Here is a 26,834-nt window from a genome sequence, read left to right on the forward strand (position 1 = left end):
CGAGCGTTCATCAGGCTTTGTTATAGATTTCTGAACTGTGTCTGTTTTGAGTTAAAGATAACGTTTGTATCCTTCCTCATATGCTGGAGGACAAAGATGGACTAGCTGATAAAGGTGCCAGGGATGGAGCAGTTAATCTTTTCACCTAATGTATGTGCATCCATCTCTCAGACAGGCAGGGTGGAAGAGGAGAAATGGCAAAGGCTGCAAGCAGGGTGGTGCTGACCTTTTGAAGGGGGACATCTGTATCATTTCCATGCTTTGGTCGATGCTGGTAACAATTAGGGTTGCGACTAACGGTTTCTTTCATCAGCTTTTAATCTGCTGATAAATTGCGGGTTGTTCAATTAATCACTTTAAATTGGACAATAATACTGAAAAATGTCTATCGCAAGTTCCCAGAGCCCAACGTGATGTCTTCAAATGGCTTGATTTATCTAACCAACAATTCAAAACCCAAATATATTCCAGAGTAAATATATTAAATGGAGAAAAGCAGTAAATCTACACATTTGAGTTGAAGGAACCGACAAAATGGAATAATTTTTTATCAATAAACGACTTAAATGAAAGATCGACTAAAGCATTACAATATCTAAGAAAAAATCCATTAGCTTGCATCTAAGTTTTATTTATAGATTTATAGAAATGGAAAAGAAAGGCATCTCTGAAAATAAAATCGGTCCACAGTTGAGCACTGTTCGTGTGTGAGTACAAGAGAGCAGTCCGATTTTGTGCTTCTGTTTTACCAAGTGAAGCTGGTGAGCTCCACCAACCTGTTGTGCTACTCTGTGGGAGTCAGCCAGGGACTGGTCATCCTTTCACTTCCAATCTTCCCCCTCTCTGCCTTTTGCTCTCCTGGCATTGATTTCACGATTCCTGCCCCTGACTTCTTCTGAAACCTCTTCCTCCCATCCAAGAATCAACCTTTTCTCCAAAGTGTGAGAAATGCAGTGTCAGGCACATACGGTATGTGCCATATGAATCAGTATTTTGGTTGCTAAGCAACTAGCAAGCAAAGGATTTCATTATAAGAGTAAATCTCTCTCTGTTATGCTGTCGAGGCTGTGAGATGTGGCAGGTTGTGTTGGAGGAACACCCCCACCGTGCAAGTCATTAGCAGCCCAAACATGGAGCTTTCAGTGTATTGTTCATAGATGGGAGATGGTAATCTGTTTCCTCCTTTTCTGATTTTCAGTTTATTTTTCCCATCTGCGGGGCGTTCACTGCCATGTTCTGTTCCGACAGCGCTCATGTCTCTGAGACTGAGCCTCCATGTCTGTCGCTCTGCCTCCCCAGTCTCATGGTAATCAATGAAACTTGTCGTTTGCGGGGTTCTGACGGCTATTATCTGTCTGGGAGGAAGAAAAGAAATTGTGTTCATTGCAAATGGCACTGTGCTCACAGTAAGAGGACGTCAGGCTGTGGCGGCCTCTCAGTCACGTTTCAGACTCATAATGTGCAAGTTTAATTTCATTGAAGGTATGTTTTTTATTGTTTATTTAATCAATGTTCAAGGAGAGCTGCTGGAGGTTTGAGACACCACATATCAAACAGTAGACTGACGTTCAAACGTGGATGCGTCAGCGGCCAATATGTTGTTTGGTCAAGATCTTGAAAGAGGGCCCTCACCAACCAGTGGCAGTGGACGGCAATGTTGATCAGTCAGCCGATTCAGACTGAACAACTACTGGCAAAGAACTTTGGTACAAACGTTCATGGACGAATTGCAATAATTTTGGTGATCCCTTGACGCTTCATCTAGCGCCACCAGGAGGTTCACAGTTTTGATTTTGAGTGAAATGTCTCAATAACTTTTGGATGGATTGCCATGACATTTGCTACACATATGCAAGGTCCCTGGAAGAAAAACTCCAAAGACTTTGTTGATCCCCTGACTTTTCATAAAGGACCATCATATGGGTCAAAACTTTAATTTTCAGTACTTTGGTTTGTGACCAAATACCCGCAAAACTAATGACCTTCCCATCAGCCTATTCTTTGTGTTTTGAGCTAATTAGCAAATGTTGGCATGCTAAGACGCCAAACTAAGATGATGAACATTAGACCTGCCCAACATCAGCATGTTTAGCAAGGTTAGCATGCTGATGTTAGCATTAGCCATTGAATACAGCCTCCTAGAGCTGCTAATATGGCTAGAGTCTTGTTTATATTTATATTCTATTTCTTTAGTTTTAGTAAAAAAATTTTTGTTTAACATATTATAATTTACTTATTTTTATTCGTTATTTATATTAATACATATGTTTGAGTGTGTATTTTGTTGTATGTGTACGTAGTTTACATGGAGGTGGATTGTTCTACTAGTCATTTTTCAATAATTAACATTTACTGTTTTGACTTTATCTTGTGTACTTTATTGGTTTAAAGGTAAGACTTTACCTTAAGTCTTGCTAATTAGTATTTATAGTAGCATGTAAATATTTAATAAATGGTGAATGACACACAGTAGTGTAGTTACAAGGGCATTTAGGTATATAAATGTACAGTATTTGTCAACAATTATAAAAAGACACATTTTACGTTGTTTCCACTGTATTTTACTTTATCGTCACTCATGATCTGTTTACACGCCAGCCTTCACTTACGGGTGCCCAAAGGAGGCGTTATAGTTGTTAACAAATACATTAATTAACTGTATCTGCTTACCACTGTATTATAGTCTGTTATAAATCGTTTATTACATGTTTGTATAGTGCCTATAAATGCTAAATAGAATGACTTAAGGTAAAGTGCTACCAGTTTGAAAATTTTTACATGATTTTTATTTTTTTAAGAGTACCTAGAAAGGCAGGTTATTTGCAGCCAGGGTGCCTTGTGCATCTGCTGGCAGTGACTCAGAGTCCTTAGATGCGTCAGGTGCGTAGGGTGGGTGGGGGTTGGGGGGGGGGTGATTCTAGGAGTCAGATGGAGAGTCATTCTCACGATGCGTTTAAGTGCCATCTGACATATTCTAAATATTGTAATGAGACGAATGCTCATGAGGCACGAGTCAGGAAGAAGGAACAGCTGAGTGGCATTTTGCTGTTGTCTCTCTCACAGAGACATGAACACACAGACACACACACACACACACACACACACACACACACACACACACACACACACACACACACACACACAAAAGGCCAACAAGAGTGAATATTAATGCAACACAGCATCAAGTACATCATAATAAATAACAATAAAAAATTATTTTATTTTATTCTGAAACACAAATTTGCTCTCCTCTGCAGGAAATGACAATAAAATAAAGGAGCCCGATTTAATTAGTGTCCAACATTTTATCTGTAACCAGGAGTGCTTGAACACATCACATATTGTATTTCAGTATGAACTTAGAAGAAGAAGCACTTGAAGGCAGCATCATTTCTTTAATGTGTAGACCCTCAGTCCTTTCACTATAGTCTCTGCAATTTAGTTTGTCAGTCTTTTGTTGCAAAGAAAGCATATATATATATATCCATTTAATTTGCTGTATAATTAGTTAGGCAAGTATTAGCTGCTCACGTTGCATAATATAGGCAGCAAGTTGCAGCTCGGCTGTCATTCCACCATCTGGGATCCAACAGATCTCAGATGAACACAATATTAAACATCTCAACAGTGCCATAGCCTGCTGCTTTTTCCCAGTCAGCAAGACAAAAGACGAACTCGATGCTGTTGCGAGACAGGTGTGGTAAAAAGTGTTTTTTGTTTTATGTATGCACAGTATATGTATATCCTACATCTCAATTATTGGTTGTAAAAAGAAACAGTCCCCTGACTTGTGCAAATAATCCGTATTCTGCCATTTTCACTCATTTTCCCAGCCTCATTTCTGCGCTTTACTGTTGTATAAACCTTCCAGCTATTTTGAATAGGTTGTGATAATGATTGTCAACAGGTGAGTCATGTGTTGTCATTAGAGTCCAATTTTAGCATCCGATTCCATAACATTCATGTCCTCACACCCGAGCTGAATTTAGCCACTGGATAGAGGATCAGTTTACTACCTTCCAATGTTTATACATGCATGTAGATATTAACGAAATAATTGTGTTCATTCACTGAGTGAATCATTGAGTGGAAGCACATGAGGCCAGGTGCCATATGTGATACGGATACTTTTTCTTCTCACAGCTGAGGGGCCATAGATCAGTGAATCTCGGATATTTCAGGGAGTTTTTCCTCCTTTGAGAAAGTCTTGATTCATTATTAATCTGATTTATATGAATATATTTTTAAATTATTTATTCACTTTTGAAGAAATCGTGTCACAAGCCACATGTTCTATTCTAGTTTAATGTAATCTCCCTTTGAGAAATGATCGTGGTGGATCATGAGAATAGGCTTACAGCGTTGATCGATGACCCGTGGTGTCAGGAGGACTAGATTTAGGCAAAATGGTGAAACCTAAATTTGGAGGCGTAGGCTATCGATCAAAGTGACGAAGAGATGTGCTCCCCTAGCGACTTTAATGACTACATGTGCTTTTCTGGTGTCTGCTACTATTAAAAATGTATCTTGTCTATTTTCATTCCATTAAAGTAAAGTCCAGTGGAAGATTGTTTAACCCTCTTGGTGTGTAGGTAGCTATCTAAAGATACAAATTTTACAAAAGTAAACTTCACATCAACAATAGAACTTATTGATTACAACTGAATCAACGTTTTCATGTAGGAAGGAATTAAAGATTTAGATGTCAAAAAAAAGCAGCTTTCTATCATCATAATGAAGGTAGCTTCCTGCATGTGACCTTAAGATGAAAACAAATGTCTTAGCCTTTAAAAAAAATAATTGGACAGAGGCATGTCATGAATCACAAGTCATTAATCTTTGAACTCCGTCTTTACTGGCATTAAAAATATCATCATTTTAGATATGGCCATTAAAGTGCTGAGGGATAACAGCGTGACGCCAATTAAGACTGCTTAACGGCTATCACTTCCCTCAACGAAGCCTGTGTCCCCTCACGCAGAAGTGCACTGTCGCATAAATACATCAGGTCAAGTGTTTCGTAGAGTTGTGTGGGTCAAAAAGACAGAAAACTTCATATGAATTGCTGTAGTCCATCACTTGTTTCACTCCTCAGACCTTCATTGTTCAAAGTTCATATAAACATACATCATCATACATATTTAGGCTCTAGGCTCTCACCCAGAAAAAAAAAAAAAAAATTGTCACCAGAAACACAAATTAATGTCACTGAGTTCTTGTAATATATATATATATATATATATATATAAAAAGATGATATTGAACTGAAGAACATTTTTTTTACCAATCAGCCCTATATATCACCTAATGTAGCCTATGGTCTTCAAAAGATAGTAAAAAAAAAAAACACTATAGATTATCTGAAAATTAAAAAAAAAAAAGCCTAATAATCATGATACTCGAAAATTGTTCATATGATCAAGGAAAAAATACATGAAAAATACTATAAGAAAAAATGTTAAAAGAAAAAATATATATAAATATATATATCAACAAGAGAGATGTATCTTAAATGTACAGAGCCCTAAGCTCCACCAAGACTAAATTATTAGTAAATTAATTATGTCAGGAGTTTCAATCATGCAGTTTAATGTTGTCATATTCCATAAGATTTAATAAGACAAAGACCTAGCATCTTTCTTATTGGATGTTTTTTGTATTCACACTTTTTAAAAGAAGTACTCCAGCAATTTAGTGTTGCACTCCCTTAAAAGTCGGCGCCCTTGAAAAAGTCCTCAACCCTAGTTATGGCTCAATCTCCGAAAACCCCGGATCCTACAATTCCCACAATGCAACTGATAAGCTTCTTTCATTGGCGCCTCATCTTTCAAACGCTAGCCCCCAGTTTATGATGCATGTTTTCTGTGGAATACATGAAGTCTCAAGCCTAATCACCCCGATGACGACACTGACATGACATAATATTACTGCACTTTTACAGCAATTGTTTTTTCCGTCATTCTAAATGAAGCATGTGGCCAATTTGCACCGACTCACTTGTAGAACCCTAGGACAAAGAAAAATGTTCTTTAAGGACTCAACCACATATCCTAAAAGAACTCGCCACTGAGATCATCAGGCCTCAGACAAAACAATACACGACCCCATTTCCTGACAGAAATCTGAGGAGAAACAGGTCTAATAGCAGGGACAATGTCCATGTGCACCGTCTTAGCTTAGTGTGTTATATATAATAATATTCCTACAATATCAGTACAGTGACTTTGAACATATGTGGTAGTTTTAGTGATTTTACAGTGATCTAAATATACTTAGATTATTGTATGAAATTTTTAACATCAATATAATATTTCTAAGGAAACTTCACTATCTCACTGTATTTTACTATTATCAGTATTGTATAGTACGACTTTATCCAACTTGCCATTAGTTTTCATTAATCATATAGTAATATACAGTATTTTTTGTTGTGGCTACTCTGAGATATTTTTATCCCATGGTGTCCGTATATTCTAGGGACTGTCAAGGGATCATAGTGCTTCTACCATAGTGCTCGTTGGATGGTCAAAAAGCTTCTGAACCGTCGACGACACATGGTATGAACTAGTTTCAAACATACCTTGGCCTTTCCTTGCTTAAAGTCTGTGTAAACCCAGAGGCTCTCCAGATAATGGGAAAGTTGCAGCTTTATCGTCTGTTACTGCCAGTTTACCGCCATGAAACTAAAGGCCGATAGCTTTATGTTTCTTAACAGTTTAAGGCCCTATTCAGCAGGCTTCTGACTGACAAGGCAAACAGCATGTTCTTTTTCCTTTCAGTCTCTAACCCGTCAGTCTGATCCACTCACCCTGATCCCCTTAAGGGGATTCAAAAGTGAGATTTGTCTTAAATTCCCCCAGAGGCTCTGTTTCAAGGCCAGTCTTTTTTTTTTTTTTTTTTTTTTCAAAATAAATGATGTAACCTTAGAAAGTCTCACTGGATTGGTTCACAGTGTATAATAACTGCTGCAAAGGAGGCTGTTTATCCAACTTATTACAGCAAAACTTGCTACAATCTACCTGAATTAGAACAACAGTGAGTGCAATTCACAAGTGAATAATGGAAAACACATTGTCTGTCTGGAAGCTCATACCTGATGCCTCTCATTTTGACTTTGCAGTTTCACAGAATTTTCCATTCCTGTATCTTGTTGGCTGTATTACCTACTAAGTGAAGTAGACATTTTATTATAGTGTTATCAGGTTAGTGCTGCAGGGCTCTGGACAGGCTGTAGGAAGTGTAACGTGGTCTGCTGGTGGTCTGGTTGTCTCTGACTAACGGCTTGAATTTTTTTTTCGTGCAGCCAGCCATTTAGTAATAAAAATGGTGGTTGAAATCGTTGGTGTGTTGGTGGCAAAACCCATTTTTCTTTAAAAAGGTGTAAAATAGATAAGTAATTATACCCAAGCAATGGACTGTAGAATTTGACTATTACCATGTTCTGAGATGTGATCCTTTTTCTCCACTGTGTTTCTGAGGAAAATATTTTTCTTTTACTCCCGTATATTTATCACTCACAGTTATTAGATGTTAATTGCAAAACTGTGTATTTTGAATGAAAAATGTGTCGAGCTAAACAAAACTGTTAATGACCTCATTCATTTATTTAGGTCGTTTTTATGCCTTTATTTGGATAGGGACAGTGAAGACAGACAGGAAATGTGTTGAAACAGAGTAGGGGAATGACATCCAGCAAATGGCCCGGCCGGCCATAGTTGAACCGGGGACTCGCTGCTCAGGGCATTTACACCAATGCGCCTAACCACTCGGCCTATAGGGTCGCCCCATCGTTAATGATTTTAATTGTTATATTCACATACTGTCCGTCAACAATGTTAATGGTATGTATCTTCAATAGGCCATCTCTCAATAGTAACCTTCTATCCTATTTGTGGCTCTCAGGCACAAACCCATTGGTTCCTACTGCAAAAATGTCATAAAACAGCTGGGCAGTTTAGTTTTTAGCAAATGTTAATGAAATGGGAACCAGACTGGCACTCACTGGAGCAAATACCTCCTTCAAAGGCGAAGAATGCCCTATCTCGCAATGTTAAGGAAAGTGATTAAAAAAATTCTTGGATCCGCCCTTTCAACCAGAGCAGCACAAAAAATGTAATGGGTTCTTCCTTGGCCAATGCCCCATCTCTCCACCAAGTATGGTGCAAATCGGTTGAGCACTTTTTGCGTAATCCTGCTGACAATCAAACAGACAAACAAACAAACAGCCATGGATGAAAACATGACCTCCTTGGTTGGGTTAATAAGTAATTAATAGGTTGGATACTATGTATAGTTGCGAACTAATACACATTTGTTGATCGTGTATCTGTAGCAGCACGACGGTGTATATGGGACAAATGAGTCAAAATAAACTTCACTGCTCATGTTTAAGGCAAAAACTAAACATGTCACCCAGTGCAAAAGTTTGGCTTTTTGATAGTCCAGAGGAATAAGTTATATCAGGCTTTAACTACACACACAATACTTGTTAAAAGGATCAATTAATTGTTGGTTTTGGTCTTTTCATGGGGATTTGTTGACAATGAGAAAAATATAGAAGCCTCTGCACTGCCCTGCATGTCCCCTTTGATGAACATGAGAACTCTGTTGATCCCATATTCACTGACTTTGATGCCTTAAATACCCTCTAGTAGACTGAATATGTGAAAATAGTCCAATTTTTTGTTTGTTTGAGTCACATTTGCTACTAAAACGACAGTGCACGGCTTATCTAGAAAATTATTTACACTTACATGTATACTGTATTTGTGGGCCATTGGCATAGAGTTACAGCTTCAGTTGGAAACTGTGGGCTTGGGACTGAGAGCTAGCACTGTTGTACAATATTGAGACAAAGGCACTTTTAATATTTTATGTTTTCTGGGGATGTGTTGACAATAACAAATATACAAAATATTATCAGGCTTCTCCTTTCAGTTACGTAAAGGGTTTCAGTTATTTTTCCACCTCCCTTCTTCCTAAATCAGACTGCTGGCAAACAGATGCTCTTGTCGTCTAATCACGACTGTGTATCCCATAGTTGTGTGTTGCAGATGATATTCATTCATTCATTCATTCATTCACTTCACAGTAGTGCTGCAACAAAAAGAGTCCAAGTGGCTATAGCTTCGAGGCTGTGGGGTGTTTCATCAGGGAGCATGGCTAACCTCTGCATCCTGTCTCGATTTCCTGCTCTCTGAATCATGTTCTGTCCCGACAGGCAGGCAGGCAGGCAGGCAGGCAGGCAGGCAGGCAGGCGGAGAGATGGGCAGGGAGACAGGTAGGCAGGCGGAGAGACGGGCAGGGAGACAGGTAGGCAGGTGGAGAGACAGGCAGAGAGACAGGCAGGAAAGGCGGAGAGACAGGTAAGCAGCCCACTCACTCAGTAGAGCAGAAACACCAGGAGCTCAGTGGCTGCCATGGATACAGTCCTGGAGTCTCTTTGCTGCTCTCACTCTGTATGTTTACTGTATGCATGTGTGCATGCATGTGTGTGGGTTTATTTTGAAAGCCTTGATCCTGGTCCCTATATTAAGAATGATGCATTTGTGTTCTTGAAGTGGTCATTTTTGTTATTGAGCTGTTGCTCACGTTGCTTTTGCAGAGCTCTCGATCACATAACACAGGTGGTATTTTCTATTAACAAAGTTTGAGTTTCTTTAGGTTGGACTCCTTTGAGTTAACTTAACACCGATAGAATCAAATTTTATTATTTTTTTAACAATGCATGAAAATGACTGTGTATTATTTGAAAAGGGCCATCTTTCAGCTCATTGTTTTGTTTTTACAGCTTGCAGCTTTACTGTTCTGATCCCCCCCTTTCACCCACTTTATTTCCAGACGCTGCAGGCAGCTGCTTTAAACAAAAAAAAGCTCTGATGAACCCATTACTTACCTGCCCAGTACCACATAACAAACCAACAAGGCTAGCGACTAGCCGGTGAACATACTGGAGCATTTAGCAGCTAAACATGTTTTCAAGAGTTGTTGACCAAAAGAGAACTATAAGGAGAGTTAATATTGGACTTGCATTCATCAGGTGGCCAGAAACTCGATTCCAAATGAATGCTAATGTTGCTCCATGTCCGCTAACATGATAGCCGTAAGGTCATATATTAATGTTGTATTTACAGCTTAATGCTGCCCCCAAGTAGCTAAATAATCAATTACGGTAATGTAGGTTTAAAGCAAAATTTTCAAGTTAGTTATGAATATATTTATCAAGAGAATTTTTAATCACACCCAGTAGTGCTCAAGAGCATTTTAAATTCTGGTCACATCAACTGTATGTCACGATGCTAGCAGCTACGTGCCTCCTGCTGAAAAAAAAAAAAACCTGTGGCTCCTATCAGGCTAAAGTTTGAGTTGACTTTTGCCTCTGATGTTCAAAACAATATTGTACCTGCTAGAAAAATACAGTGACTGAAGATTCTATTTTTTCACACTTGGGTCTAACCAATGAGAGTCCTATATTTATGTACTGTTGGCTGCTTTTCACTTTTTTGCTAATTGATGTTTCTTTTGTTACTCACAGCTAATGCTAGATATAATGCACTTTGTCATATAGAAACATCAGATTACACTTCCAAAACAGTAACTTCATAGCCAAAAGCACTCTTGCTTCTCTGGACGTTGGCTTTTTCTTTCAGAAACTTCAAGCCCAATGTTCTCACATTGCCCCCCAAAGCTTCTGAATTGCTGGACATCACCAACAAAGTTTGACAAAAAACAATCTTACCTGGAGCACAAATACTACCATGTAGCCTTACCTGTTGGCTCCTATCTTTAATGGTCTCTGTGCTGTGGCCTGGATGCTAGCTGGACACAGATACGTTGAGAAACTAGGACTTCACAAGTGTAGCTTCTGACAAATTTTGATTCTTAATGCTGGAACTGCAAAATATGTCTTTTCCAGTGCTAGCTGTTTAGCTGTTCGGGTCCTTTGTTCCCAGGAAAAATCTAAATTAAATGTTCAAAGGCTATTGGTCAAGTGTCTGATTTTTCTCTGTTACTCTCTGTATCCTTGTCTCTGTTAGGAGGTCCATCGGATCACCACAGGTGATGGCGTCAAACGTGCCGACAAGGACGATGCGGCTGCCAGTGAGGTGGGTTGGATGACCTCAGTCAAAGACTGGGCCGGAGTCATGATATCCGCTCAGACACTGACAGGAAGAGTCTTGGTGAGTTCACTCTCAGTCTTCATGCTTTTTTTAATCTTTGATTGACATCTCAAGGTACTTTAGCCTACATGTAGCGGGCAGTCAGTTAAGACATCAGTGAGACGAAGCGTGACATATGATCATGACCATCCCCAAACTTCCTCATGACAGCTTGGGTTGAATTCCCTCATAGTATATTTTTCTGTGAGGGCGCCTCATGAAAAAATATTTATTATAGGAAAGCCAGAAACCTTGCTCAGGAGGAGCCTTGCACCTGACACACCACCAATCATGTGTGCTTGAATGATCCTTGAATTTATTCCTGCTTGACTGAAACATAAATATACCATTTTGAAATGCTTATCTTGCTAGCTTATCTCTCAGACAGAGGGGTAAATGCATCCAAACAAAGGCAGGGCAACAAAGGGGAGAGATTTAAAGAGTGTATTAAGGTCAAAAACCCCGTAATGCCCTGAGATAGAGGAGAGAGAAAGATCAAAAGGGAGGGAGGGACACACACAATTTACCAATTGCGTTTGGTCAACTGACGTAGTTGCAATGGCACCTGGTTTGTCTGTTGATATTGTCACCTGGAGATCACGTGCCTCTTTGACCACATGTTATCATCTTTATTTTGTACAGCAAGATTAAAAGAATGATCTCCTAATCAGACAATTAATTTGCTGAAATCTGTCCCACTCTGTGAGAGGTTATCTAGTCAAAGCCAGTTTATGTCTGATGGAGATTCTACTTTATTCTCTATATTTTTTATTTCACATGAGTGTGTGATGATTTGGTTATAAATGCTTGGCAATGGAAGCATTGAGACTGAGCAGTGATGAAATGAAATGGCATAAGTGGGAGCTCCATGCCAAGGCTTGCCGCAGTGCTCGGGGCTTGATCCCACTTTCACCCAACCCCCTAAATGTGGTGCCGCATTTCCAGTTGGCTCAGCGTGTGGAGGTTGTTAATCAAGAATGCTGGGTGGGCAGCCACACTCAAGCATTATGGTTTGGTGTGGAATATTAACAAGCCACTTGCTTTATGTTTGCAGGACAGAAACTGAACAAAGAGATACTGACCATGTTGGAAGGATAAGAAAATAGGAGAAGTTTTCTTTTAAAACTGTCAAATACATCTGTAGCTGTTATAAAATAAATCATTATTGTTTACAAGGATTTCAGGTCTCTCTTAACACTTAATGTCAAGTGTTTTGGTTGTTATATGTGCTCTAAAAAAACCGTGTCTGTATAATAATGTTCCTGCTTTTAGTGGATGTAGTCATTTAAAATCGTGTGAAGTGAAGTGTTTGTTATTGTTTTGAGATGATGTGTGTAGCCGTAAGCTTCTGCAAAAAGGTAATTAAAGGAAAGGGATTAAAACACTTTTTGTTGTTCTCAGTTTGGGCTAAAAGCAGCACATTTTCTTCATCTTCCTCCAAATCTCATACGAACCTCAAATGACGCAGGCTGAACTCGGGTTGTCTCCATGGCATTTTGTATTAGTTTGCCCTGAGCACAGGCCCTAGTGACGGTTAATGGTGATAGCAACATATTGCTCACAGAGGCGTGACATCAGCTCGGCTGCCATCCTGTGTTTCCTTGTTTTTCACTTTGAACCACCAACGCTCACCTCAGCTCATTCGTGTGTGTGTGTGTGTGTGTGTGTGTGTGTGTGTGTGTGTGTGTGTGTGTGTGTGTGTGTGTGCGTGCGTGCGTGCGCAGCTCAAGTGCTCTGTCTCAATGATGGCCTGACACACAACTGTTTAGTGAGTGCTCGTCTGTAACCATGGCAACTGCAGCTTACCTAAACACGGCAGATGTGTGTTTTCCATGTCGGCCTGTTTAGGGAGCACATTAAAGCCTATTTCCAGGCCAGCTGAGAGGCATTTTACTGGCTAGTAAGAGCATGTGATGGCTTAAATGAAAGGTTGTGAGTGTGTGTGTGTTTGTGTGAGTGTGTGTGTGTTTTTAATTTTATGCATCAGTCTGTCTGTGTTTAAGTAATAGTGAGCTGCTATTTCCACATCTTCACCCACGTTGTTTTCCCCTTGAAAACAGTTTTTGCAAGCAGCCTATTTTCTCTTGAAATATTTTAAAACAGCTTTTTACTCTCTATGATATTATTCTCTTCCTGTTTTATACTTGCAGCGTTCATTAATAAAGGCCAGTGGAGGGTGGATTGATTGGTTTTTAACTTCACCTCTTTGGAGTGGAAAGTGCTAGAAATTACAGCTCTTTTGTATGATACACGTGGTGCAAGTGAATCTGAGTGAAATGTGTGTCCTCTAATTAATTTGACCAAATTGAACCTGCTTAAATTATTAAGCAGAGATGTGCATGAAGTCAATGAGAGAATAAATCTTAACCCCTTAAAGACAATAGCAACACGGATTATGCAAAAAGGAGGCTCAGCTGCAGCATGCCTGCAGTATTTTGCAGTTTTGATCTAGGTTTATGGATCTACCAGAGAGAACGAATAACAAAATGTAAAGTTCCAAGATCAAGAAAACAAGTGCGTTTTTTAAGATGCTTTTAAAAAATGTGTGCAGTCACCACTTGAACCTTGAAAAACCTCACATGATGAAAAAATTCAAAATGTAAACCCATAAATCCTACATTTCTGTTGAATGTTTCTCTTTAGTTAGCTCTATAAACACAGGGTATGACACGCGACAAAGGTTAAAAGGCTGGTTAATGTGTGTACATGACACAACCCTCAGTTTTCTGACTTATCTGATCCTTCCTGAGTTGGATGGTTGTGTTTTTTCACATCACACAAAATTAATTAATTCTCTCATATTTTATAATCTGTCATTTCAAACTAAAATCAGGAGTATTATACGCAACACTTGCAGCATGGCACATTTAAACCAAATATGTGATCCTAGCTGCACACTGAGCTGAATGTTTACCTCCGATGGTGGATGTTGAGTGATACACAGGTGCAGACTCCCCTGCGGAAGGCCCAGAGGCCCAATGTTCATTTGACCGGCTGGCTTCACGTCTCAGCAGATTGTAAAAGATCAAACCTCACCTTTAGGGCTATTTGATTAAAAGGAAGGACACATCCTGATGACCTTTCAGTCCGTAAAGGTTTATATGCTGGAGATCAGCGCTTTCCTCTTCATGCGCTCAAATAAAACAGAAAAGGCGAGGCCTCGTGTTTACTTTCCTAATTCCAGGTCAGCAGCATGCTGCATGTAAGGACATGCCCCCCCCCCCCAACAGATTGGGGACACAGAAGGATCCCATCTGTCAGTTTATGCATTATTGCATTTCCCTTCCCCCCAGTCACTTCTGCATCATACAAGACCACCCTCCCTATTCATCAAAAATGTCATTACATTACTGTTTGCTCATGTCAAAACAAACAAAGCCCGCTTTGGGGGCTGAACAGGTGGCTGCAGCTCGTACCTGTGCCAAAAAACCCGGCGGGTCTCCAGTAATGTCCCTCGTTTATTTCATGTTCACACTTCATCCAAAAACGTATTCCTCAAGAACCTGTAACATGTGGAGAGTATGACGTTAGTGTATTCTGGGGGGAAATGTGATTTCTCTTAAATGATGGGACCCTGCTGAGGATTGACATTTAGTGCGGTTGTAGAGGTCCATTGTGGGGGGCGGGTCGCGGGGGGGGGGGCTGGGATGTTGCAAAACTATTATTCTTACCGTAGAAAGGTGTTCTATTAATGGAAGCACAGAACTGCCCTCTGGCACTATTCACTTTGCAGTATTTGCCCCCTAACCCCAACTGCAGTCTCAGGTTGAACAGAGTCACTGGTATTAAAGTCAGACTTGGATGAACTGTCTCCGATTGTTTAGCATTGTTGGTTAACTCTAAGCTGTTTTTGTCTCAGTGTTACCTCCCTTCATTTAAGGGATTCTGACACAGTCATTGCCTGTCTTAGTGGGGCATGCCATATATTGTTACTGCCAGGTTAAGTAAGGCTAATTTAGAAATGCCATCGTGTGGCAAATGGATGGTACTATACATGTTAGAGGACTATTTCTATGAAAATAGTTCTCTGCCATTTAAAACTCCTCTCCAACGGTTTTCAACACACAGTAAATATCTATATATGTCTGGATAGAGGTGATGGGTCAGTCTACAGTCAAAAAAAGGTATTGGTAATGTAAAATGGGGGAAAAAAAGAGCAAACCGATATCACTCTAAGTGTAAGCCTTGCTGATTTTAATCATGTGCAAAATGCAAATGCTGAAGTCCATAGTTTTGTTGGATAATCAAACAGCGTCGGAAACTGCTGCATCCAACAATTTTTATAATTTTCTGAAACAGATAATCCATCGAGCAGACTCACTTTTTGCAGAAATGAGCTAGGTGTGCAAAGGCGAGGAAGTAGGCAAGAGTTTCAACTTCTTTCTCAAACTTTTTTTAATTCGTCACACCACTACTTTTTTTTTTCACTTTTTGTGTACAAACTAGTGCCTAGTTCCATTTGCCTCTCTGGAAGTGTGTGTCCTTATCCCCAAAAACACAGAAACGAGGCAGAGTTGTTGGAGAGACATCAGGCATGCAGTGGGTGAGAAGGAGGCTATGATGGCAGGATTTTTTGCCCCATCCCATACATTCACAGGTTAGACAGTGTGCAAAAGAATTCCCTTTGAGATCGTCACCAGCTGTCAGACAAAAAGTGCTGCAGTTTCAGAGTCATCTAGGATTCCTGGTGTCAACATGTGGAAGAGGTTTCTGGATGACCGGGCGAAGGACTCGACTTCTGTGTTGATGTCACCCCGGAGCAGCTGCAGGGTGGGAAAAGAGCTCTGAACGAAATTATAGGTGAGCCAGAAGGGCATTTTCATCAGGCGGCCAAACTCACGAGGTGTAGTGGAACAATTGTTCCATTACATGGAAAAGCTTTTTGTCTGATGAGAGTGAAAAAAGCAAAAGTTAGAAGAGGTAAACACTTTTGTGGGGAGTTGCTCTCTTCTCTCAGAGCCAATTACGGTGCTGCAGCAGTAGAAAATGTCTGAAGTGCCATTTGCAAGTAATGGAAGCACATATCCTTTAAATGACTGAGAATTCAGCTTATGCTGCTTTATTACCATATTTTCCACAGTATTCAACTCGGCATGAAAGGATTCAAACAGCATTCACTTTACATGCCCTCTTCTTGACATTCCCAGTTGACTCTTGGATTCAGATTAAGACGTCAATGTTGATACATGTAATAGATATTCTACCAACGCGCCCCTGGCCTTCTAGCAAAGATGGGAGGGTGTTTGCCACCTGTGGATTCTGGTGCCAGCGGGCGGGTGTGTGACTTATCCCGCGCCCAGTGCCACAGAGTGAACAACGCGGCAGCGTCACCGGGCTCTCTGCCCACTTCTAAGTCTGCCGCTATTTTCGGGTGACAGCAGCTGCCAGACCTGTTTTGTCAGGTTTTTCCAGAAGGAAACAATGCCGTGTGCGACTTAAGTTAATTTGTTGCTTTTGTTGTCTTGAATTACTTATCAGGTAATTCCTGTCTATAATTGACTCTTACAAACTTCCTGTCGTGAAAGTGTAAAAAAAATCTGGCGTCTGTATCTTAAAACGAGAAAGAATAAGGCAGCTCAGTGAAAAATCAAGAAACTTAAAAATACTAGTACTAATTCCACTACTAATAACAAGCTCATTTGCATTCAAATTAAATGAAAAATAGGACATAAAGGCATCAAAATAAGGAGAAAAAAAGAGATTTATTAAAATATTTATGGAGTAAATCCAGGAACTTATTGGTGTTTATTTTGATTATTGTTTTGACAATTCAAAAAGAGCTTGCAAAATCATTATTATAAAAATCAGTGTGAAAATTTAATTTAAAAAATACCATTTACTATGCAAACGCTCTTTAGTCCTTGTTGGTCTGTTAGTTGGTACCGACGTTTTTCAGGATGAATCCTAATGACTTCGGTGACCCCGTAACTTTTCATCTAGCGCCATATCGTTGTGCCAAAATTTTTATTTGATTTAGTAGTGACACCGGACATATGTTTTGGATATACCCCCTTCTGCACAATTTTTGGTTGGATGTATTCAAAACCGTTTCACAAATTATCTTAATTTCTATCGAATCATCTGCAATTACTGCTCTATTTGGTGTCACTTTTACAACAGCCTGACCAAACCATATGAAAGACTTTATAGCGTTAGTAAGACTCTTAGCTAGACGTCTGGTTCTCATCACTCACGGATTAGAGATATTCATATTATCTTGTTAGTGTGCATTAAGAGTTTTTGGAGGCATGGGGGACCCCATGCGCTGATGTATAGTCTTTTCCCACCATCCCGCACTGACAAATTTTCAGGCTATATCTTGTATCTTTAGTTAACCTATTTAAATAAATGTTTTAATGGCTTTTATCTAAGTGTTTATGGGTTTGAGTTATGGTTTTACAGTATATGTGTACATGTATACACAAATATGGATATTTATTTTCATAGTGGCCATGCAACCCTATCACTTTTTATCTCTCACTGGTGACCAGTTCCTTTTCTTTTATTTGCTTGTTTGTTTTGGGGTTTTTTTTGGTCTCTCTTTTTCACCTACTGTTTGGACCTACAGTTGTTTAAAGTTCATATCGAAGCTCCCCACGCTACTTGTTATCTAATGACTTTTCAAAAAACTCAAAGTTGTGAAAATTCAAGAAAAAAACATTGCAGCTACAAAAAGAATGAGCCATACATTATGCAGGCAGTGTCTTAGCTGAATTCTTACAGGTTTCTTAATTTTAATGCAAAGAGCGAAGCTCCCTTGTTCACTGGTTTGCTTTGTATGGTGTGTGTAGTCTCTGGATTCTGTCTAGATTCATAAAATGATTGATATTTGCCCTCGGTGCAGCGCACAGACAATTCTGAGAGTCGCTTGACACATTTATTTGAGGTTGTCTGGACCCGTGGCCATCTGTGCCCGCGGAGTCTACAGATTGAGAGTTGCTGGATCCTTAGCGCTCTGCGCTCGGGGGCAGATTTCTTGTAGTAGTTCTGGACACCAGCAAGTATCAGGTGCGATATTACCCCCCCCCCCCCCCCCCCCACCTCCAAGGGCGGAGGGATGAGGCGTTTCTAATTTGGAACTTCTCTTGGCCGCCAGATTTGCGGCAGGATCACATTTGGCACAAACACTCGGTTGTAGTATAATTAGTTTGGTGGAGTAGCATCATATTCAGAGAGCAGGGAAAACAGTGGACAAGAGGGTTGTGATAACATTCTGCCCATCCCCTAAATCCAATTCTTGAGCAGTATTTTAATTAGAAATTCATAAAGGTCACGAATTTGGCTCTCCAGATTTCATTAAAAAACGTTAGCTACACAATGACCCAGCTGTCACTGCGGCGTTAGTCTTCAAAACTCATCACAACCTAAAGGAGGTGGGATGAGGTAAATCTTGATTTTTGCAGCCGGCACTTTACATCAAACAGGCTCTTCCTTGGCAATGTCAGTTTAATTAATAAACCTGACCACTTAGAGAAAATGAATATTTGGAGGTTAATAGATGTTGTTGCAAACTGGTCAGGTTATAACTTTGAAAGTTGGCGTTAAGTTAAGCCCTCGCACTGTGTGCTTAATTGCGATCATATTGCCTCCAACTGCAGAATATGAATCCGGTCATATGCATGTGTATCTCAGAGTTCACATCTCATGCATCCTACACACCCCCCCAACCCTTAAAAATATATGTGGCTGCTACAGTTACAGTATGTCCACCTTCCCAGATACAGAACATGATTTACGTTTTAGCACATGATAGAAATTTCCATCTCCTTTGTTAGCGCAGGGCGGAGTTTCTCTCTCTCAATGACAACCACCCCTCTCTCTCTCTAGAGCTGCCAGAGAGGTGAGTCATCACTTGTACCCCAGTTAATCTCTTTCAACAAGATATTTTCTCGCACATCGATAGACATCAGAGAAGTTATTTTTTTAGACATAAATATCTTTTTTTTTTGTCAGCTTCCTTTAGTCGTCAGCTGCTTTCTCTTTTTTTTTAACACACAGAGGCAAGTGCTTTACGAACTCATATTTCGGCTGAGACTCCCCCCAGCGAGAGGCTGGTGGGAAGACACCTTCATCCCCTCCCATCCTAAGGTCTTTATGCCTCACTGTGAGAGTGTTTGGGCTGCTTCCAGGATGGCTTAAATCGTGGCTAAGCCACTGTGGGATTTGGGATTCTACACTGCAAGTTTTGATTGTGGGTATTTTAATATCGGAAAAATGGCGCAAACTGTAGTGGAATAAGCTTAAGTCTCTTATTTATAACAGAGCAGAACATGCTGTTTTGGTCTAATAAGAGTAGATTTTTGGATCAATCCTGTCACATGAAAAAGAGTTACAAAAAGCGTAGAGCAACCTACATAGACCTTTAAGTCGAGCGAACAGCAGGACAGAGGGACATTCCAACAGGCCTCGACCCAAAATGCTCAAGAATAGCAGCATTGTTTTCACATCTCAGAGGAGATGTCGTCAGCGCTCATAGATCAGATCGCTCACTATATACAGTGACCAGTGTCAAACAAACAGAGGATCAGGTTTCAGGTTGTCGGTAGTTACAGTGCAATCTATACAACATGAAACACAAACTGAGCACTTGCGTGGAGCTGCCGAGGGTTTAGGGGAGGATTCGGTTACTAAGTGCTTTAATCTCCATTATTTTTTTTTAATATCTCTGCAATCCATATCAGAATCAGAAAAACTTTACTGATCCCTGAAGGGAAATTGCTTTGTAACAATTGCTCAACGCTCAGACAGTAACGGAAGTAAATAAGGAAAAGTTAAAAAAAACTACTATAAATAGTAGTAATAAGATATACACAGTAAGCAAATAGAAAAATGTACGAATGCAAATGTGCAAAAAGTATAAGGTAATGTGCCAGGTAGCATCACAGTATGGACAAAAGTGTAAAAATGGAAAAGTACAAAGTAGATTAACAGTAATTTAACAGAAAATTAACCGTCATGCATTTTTGCAGGTGAAAAGCATATCTCAGGTGAATTATGTTACTTTTTCTTTCCTCATTTACAGTTAAAGCTTAAGTGGTCAGCTGTGTTTACTTGAGCTAATGGTGCAGACATCCCACACTGGTGGATATTAAGTCAGGATTTACTGCCCCTTTTTGTATTGCTAAGCAGTCAAATTGATTCTGTCGTTAATTATCAAAGGGACCACACTGGGGTTCTGCAAATCGGCGCCAGTGAAAATTGTATGTTTGTCTCATGCAAAATGTATTTCAATATGTTGCAAAATATGATAACAAGGTATTGATTTTTGAAAGAAATAAATTTCTGTTTTAAAAACAACACCTGGTTTTTCCCTTGCGGACTGACAACTACAGCTGAGGAAATTTTATATCTGAAATTTTTATGTGTGGCCTTCTGCATGATTATGTTCTTTTCTCTGACCTTTTATGGCTCCCAGCAGGGCCAGTACAGTGTGATATGACTAAAACAGTCAGTAATACTTATGTATAAGAAGGCTTGTTATATATTATTTATCTTTTTTACAGGAAAAATCTAGTCAAAGTAGGTTAAGCGTTTTGCCAAGAATATCCTACACAGCTTTTTTTAAATAGCTTTTTCAATGACTGATCTTTTGAGCTGATAATATCAGGCTATTTATTATTCCTCACATGTGGCCTTCCTCTGCGTGGATAAATACACACTTGTGGTTACAAAATTGTAATTCAACCAATATTCCGAGTTCCGCAACAGTAAACACTTTCTTTTATGCTCCATTGCTTTCCAGACATGCAGAAAATGTTTCAATCAGATCTTGATTAGCTGCACTTTATGCGAATCAGATGAACTGCTACTGGGCTCATTTACATCTTTACTCTTAGCAAATGCCATGCCAAATTGAAAACTTGTGATGATGCAAAACTGTGCGCCCCTGACGATTGGAAAAATGCCACCCTCTAAATGTTTGAAGGATACTTTTGAATACAGAATAGAGAATAACCAGCTGGTTGAGATTATTTGCTCAAGTTACTCAGTCGGTAGCCTTGTTTGTTAAAGTCAAATGTACTTAGGGTATCTTCGTGTAACCTTGCATACCGTTGAGTTAGATATTTTGTTTTGAGACTCAGTTCAAACTCCAAACATACATACTTGGTGAACACGGCCTTATTTTTACAGTGATTTGTTTGGGCCATGAATTTTTCATCCAAACAGAAAAAGGTTGCTCACCGCAGATTTCTCGTGTTGTGTAAACAGTTTGAAGATGATCCCAGTGTCTTCCTGAAATGGTTTTCTGTCTTTCCCCTGCTGCCATTTTCATGTGCATAGAAATGTCGTTTTTAGGTAACAACCAATACATGCTTTATCATAAACAGCGGGCATGTTCTTTACTCCTTACACCTGGCTGATGGGCATAGCTTTTTAAATAATTTTTTTTTTCATGTAATCTTGCACTCAGAAAACCTCTGAGCCCATTCTTCTTTTTCCTCCTACAAATTCAAAATGGATTTTCTTTATTTTTTTCCTTCATTTTTGATTCCCAATAGTAAACCTACGGGAGCTCGATGTGTTGATGTTAGGTAACAGAGTGAATCAGGAGGTGTGAGTGGCTGTAGACACCCGGCAGGCTCTTCCCCAGGCAAACCTCGATTCTCAGGAGTATACTGCTTATTGCTGACAACAACAGCCGTTTTCCTCTGTGGTGTCCAGCACACTAGGAAAGGAATATGGCTGAGGATCCTTTGATTTGAGGTTTTTTACATGTACAGAGAAAAATTTCTTCAGATTTCTCACATTTGCAGTCATGTTGAAGACGTGACACATTCAGAGACGGCATTACTAATACAAAATCGTAAAGCAACGTGCATCAAGCTGCCACATACTGTAATTTGGCCAGCAGCTGTTAGGAAAGTTCAACGGTTATTTTTGACCCGCTGTTTTCAACACCAGAGACCACTTGCTGAAACTGTGTTAATAATTATAATGTCATCAACATACACTCTCGCTGACAATCTGTGGTAGAGAATATAGTAATGCTCACAACAACAAGTAACATACAGTATGGTTATATATATAAAAGTAAAAGACTTTCTTAACTTTACATTACTCATTCAACCTCTTAATATTTGCTTAGCTGAAATTCACTTAAAATTTCTGTAAAATCTTAAGGTACGCCATATATTTACTATTTAGTATTTAGACCTATGTACATCTAAATATAAATGATTTAAAGGACTCAAACTGGCACCATATATATATATATCATAAATAGTTTGGTATAGTGTGTCTGGAGAGGTGTTTAGAAAAGGAAAGAGCAAAAGGAAGAAGACAGATGTTGTGTCTCAAACTATACACCTTTAAAAAAAGAATTTCCATCAGCAGCAGCTCCAGACAGACTGTGTCTCCTACCAGGAATGAAAACTTGAAATGAGCAGCAAGGAACTGTTTTACCAGGAACTTGCCTCTAGTGCCTCCCATAATTACCGAAAACAATGTTCAAAGTCCGCGCAGAGTGTTAACTACTGTTTATATCAACTCTATAAATCAGGTAATGTGTAATAAATAATTGCACATTAAAAATAAAATTTAGCACCAATAAAGTTGCATAATTGTTTTTATGTTCCAGTACACCTGTTTTTGTTTAGAACAATCCAGTACAGTTTAACAAACATTAAAATTAAATACATTTCAAACTCTGAGAGGTGGGACGCACAGGGAGGGACAAGAGGCAAAGACGCTGCGTGAGCTGAAAGCGACAGGTGCGTGCAGGCGTTCTAAAAACAACAGAAAGTTAGTTTTTGTAGTTTGGCCTTATTATCAGCAAGGTCGACATCTACAGAGGCTGTGACACACAGCTCATATAGGCAAAATAAGGTACTTTTATCAGTACCAGATCACTGCAATTTTTGTTAAAATATGTACTCCTCTGAGTCGTAACTCAGTTAAGTCCGAGCACACTGACATGATGCACGTATTTTTAGATTCAGTTGTTTGTGTTTTTTGTAGGGTGTAGCACCATGATGGAGTCAGGTGAAAATAGCGACAAAATGTATGATGAGAAGAAATACAAGACAAATCCTCACAAGAAAGTCATCCTAAAGCTTGTCATTTGCATCCCGTCTCCTATTTACAGTCAGTGTTCATTTCTTTAAACCATGAAGTTGATGTTTTCCTAACCTTAACCGAGTAGTTTGGTTTGTCTTCATCTGTCCCGAGAGGGACAGTAAATCAAGGCTCATATGTTGTAGGTTGTTTTTGACTGCACTGACAACCATCCCTTTTTGTTAAATACGTGTAAGGTCTTGTGAGGATTGCTGTAACACCAAGGAGAGCTTGTGTAAATTCTTTTTTTTTATACTGGTGCCCTACTTTGAAAAAGCCTTCCAAATATCAAGTTGACAAAGACTTAAGAGGGATGTCTTAATAGGTGTCTTGTGTACAAGATGACAGGTTCCTTGAGACATCACTTAGATGTTTGGTATTGTTGGTTTTTAGCATTTTGATACGGGTAATTATATTTTCGGTTAGTGCCCAGTAACGCCCCGTAATGGGACCGCAAATATATGACGTGCACGTCCATGTGAAGCATATGTAGGTGGAGCTGGAAGCTTAGTGACGGCTTCCAGGTCGCGCAGTGTTGCAGTGGCTAGTCCTGCTGATGGCAAAGTGGACAGGACGAGGAAAACTCCACTGCTGTTGCTTCTCCTTCAACAGAGCTGCGTTATATAAAATTGGATGGTGCAATAAAGCTTCCTCCATTTTGGATAAATCCATTCAAAATATTTCTGTGGTATGGGTGTAGGTCAGAGGCTTTTATTAGTAAAGGTCTCTTAAATGTCAGACGAGACATTAATTGACAATATTACGTTAGAATGACACACAAAACTCATGTGAAATGAGTTGCTAAATTACTTGTTAATTCTGCTGTTGGTTCCCTATAGAGGCAAATGCATAAACATTTGGGAATTATGACGTTACCACTGAATAGCAGGTCTATCCCTCTGGAAATGCTCATAGTGATCCCTAATGATGTGGAAGCAGCTGCATGAGGCTCCACAGGAAGCCTGCAAGACAAAGGAATAATCTAGTTTTACTGACAAGATGAGAGAGAAATCCCTTAAACCCACTGGTTTTACTCTCGAGTGTGAAAGTCGCAGGCACAAAAGGAAAAGCCACCGATGAAGGCCTGCTTAGGATACTGCACTGTCTGCACAATGCCTGTACTCATCCTGGGAAATATTTTTAAATGATGCGGTACAAGCCTGAATATTATGTTCAGCCGCTCCAGACAACCACTGGGTTTGTAGGGGTTTCCAGGGATTCCCAGCTAAAACATGACGTGTTCAATTTAAGTGGAATGAAATCAAGTTTAAGTTTTACTGTTCTATTCGCACTGTATGTTGTACTCTAGTATCTCCCCATGTTCAGTGTAACTAATGTATAATTCAATGCTGAATTAATTAAATTATCAACGGCGTGGGTCCCTGGGGTGTCAAAAGCAGGTTTATGACCTGAAAATATTTATAAGTACAAATATTAGACAAAGCATAATAATATGAGTGACAAAAGTAACATTAACTTTTTTTTTTTTTTTTTTTTTTTTCCCCTGTTGCATTATAAATACTAAGGCTCAGAATGTCTCAGGTGTTTCATTTTGTCTGAAGGCGGTTCACAGTGTCAGCCCTTGAAAACCCCTGGAGTAACAGCTCATTTTGAAGGTTTATCAGATGCCTAAACACTGCACAGAGGTTTATAATAATCTCCGTGAGGGAGGTTTTTACAACTCTGGAAAGTTATCACAGTGATAATGATTTCATCTTTTCTTGCAACCGTTGCCAGGTAAACCGCAAAAATGCAGTTTCCTTGTTACAAAGTAATCTACCAGGAATTTGTGCCTGCGCGTATTTGATCGATCACCACAATTAAATGTCATATTTTGTCAAATTTTCTTCAGCAAATGTCCCTCTCTGTTTCCCCTCGGACACTCAGCATCACTGATGGGTGTGGTCGGAGGGGAAACAGACCCTTCACTGTTCACTTCACTGCAGATCAGTACTGAAGATTTTTAGAGGGTGTTACATTACTCTTTAAATGATGTTAGACAGTTTCGGGTTTAATGTGAGAGATAACCATCCACAGGGATTTCTTTGTTTGTTTCTTCCTGGAAGGAAAGCCGACTTATAACAAATTCCCCAGTGAGATTTGTTTATTCTAATTATTTGTTTCTCCGTGGCAGCATGTGGTTTTGATAGAAATTCATTTTCTCGCTAAACATTATCCTCTTCAATTACTCCTTTTTTTTGAAAAAAGTGCATAAAAACCTTGAAAACAAGACATTAAACAGTTTTGGCACTAAAAATGGTACTTGATACTTGAAGCTAATGTTAAGAGAATAGAACATTAACATAATGTCTTCATTTTTTAGGCCTAATGCCGCACCTGGAGGTTTCATGTGCACCCTTCCCTCTTCTCAGCACATTTGAGCTCCACTTACTAACCAACAACGCTATGTTTCAATATGGTCATCCCGCTGCTAGCAGGCTGACGCGTTGAACCCTTTCAGCTCCGTGTCCTCCAGCTTAGCCTCAGTCGTGAATCACTACATTGTTAAAGCAGCTTGGGCATGATCAGAACGACACACAATGAGCTATTTTCTTACCACACACACTTCTGGGGATTGTGTGTTTATAATTTATCATCCATCTGCTGCTCTCATCAGTGACTGCAGCCCATTATACAATCTAATTGTTATCTTGTCTGATAATAAGTAACCACATACTGCCAAGCTGAGATTTAGGTTTTCAATCAGATCTGATGCATTCATGTATCTCGGTACAGCACTGTGGATGAGGATTTCTACTCTGATAAAATCACAGCCCACTCAGGCCATTTTTCTTTATTGACGTTCATACTAGAAAACTAAAAAGTGAGGAGCACTGAGTCCTTTTCCAATCACTCTGATGATTTTTACAGCAAGAGGCGTCTTACCGTTACAAGGAAACACGCCACAGCTGTCAGTCACTTATGTGCTACTGATCTACACCTTTTCAACGACGTCTGCCGCCAGAGAATCGAAAACACAATTGAAAGAGACAAATTTTTGAAATGTGCCTTTTTTAGCTTAAAAGCTGGGGCTGGCCAGGTCGTGCACAGTTGGGTTATCAGAGCTTGTATTTTGGAAAACAGCTGCCTGCCGTGACTAAAAACGAAGTTGATGAGAGCAGTGAAAGCAGTAAGAGGAAAGTTGCTATGAAACCAAAACAATAAGCTGAAAGGAGCTATAATGCTCCATAAAGCAGAGGGGAACTGCAGAGTGGAGTAATAATTTTCTTTTGGTTTCACATTTCACATTTTAAAAAAAGCATTTGATGTTAGCCATTTGTTAATATCGAAATATTGATTACTGCAGCTTTAAGACTGCACTTCTTCTACTTTGACATGGCCACTATGTTTTTGTTTAATCTAATAAGCCAAGAACAATAATTCCGAATAACAATCATCAACTCAAATCTAGCAAAATAACTGTACTTTTCATATATACTAAAATTGATTATTGCAGCTTTAAACTCCAAGTGCCCCATTGATGTTTTACATGAAGCTTTATGTTTTTGTTTATTTCATGGGCATTTCTGTCTGTGAGAAGCTCAGAACAAATAACTTTGTTTGTTTTTTTTAAATTCAAAATCTGTGGAAAAAAGAAAACAATAACCCATATATATTGGG

The 26,834-nt window shown here is 39.4% G+C and overlaps 1 protein-coding gene across 3 annotated transcripts in view; it reads left to right on the top strand.

Annotated features, from left to right (window-relative positions):
* LOC120794835 (calcium-activated potassium channel subunit alpha-1-like) overlaps positions 1 to 26,834 on the top strand; it is a 90,228-nt gene that overhangs the window by 1,797 nt on the left and 61,597 nt on the right. For all 3 annotated transcript variants that reach the window (XM_040136207.1, XM_040136208.1, XM_040136206.1), the window contains exon 2: positions 11,037 to 11,180. In XM_040136207.1, coding sequence (XP_039992141.1) covers positions 11,037 to 11,180 — 144 coding nt within the window. The remainder of the gene's footprint in view (positions 1 to 11,036; positions 11,181 to 26,834) is intronic.

This window comes from Xiphias gladius, chromosome 9 (genome assembly GCF_016859285.1).
Source record: "Xiphias gladius isolate SHS-SW01 ecotype Sanya breed wild chromosome 9, ASM1685928v1, whole genome shotgun sequence".
Lineage (NCBI taxonomy): Eukaryota > Metazoa > Chordata > Actinopteri > Istiophoriformes > Xiphiidae > Xiphias > Xiphias gladius.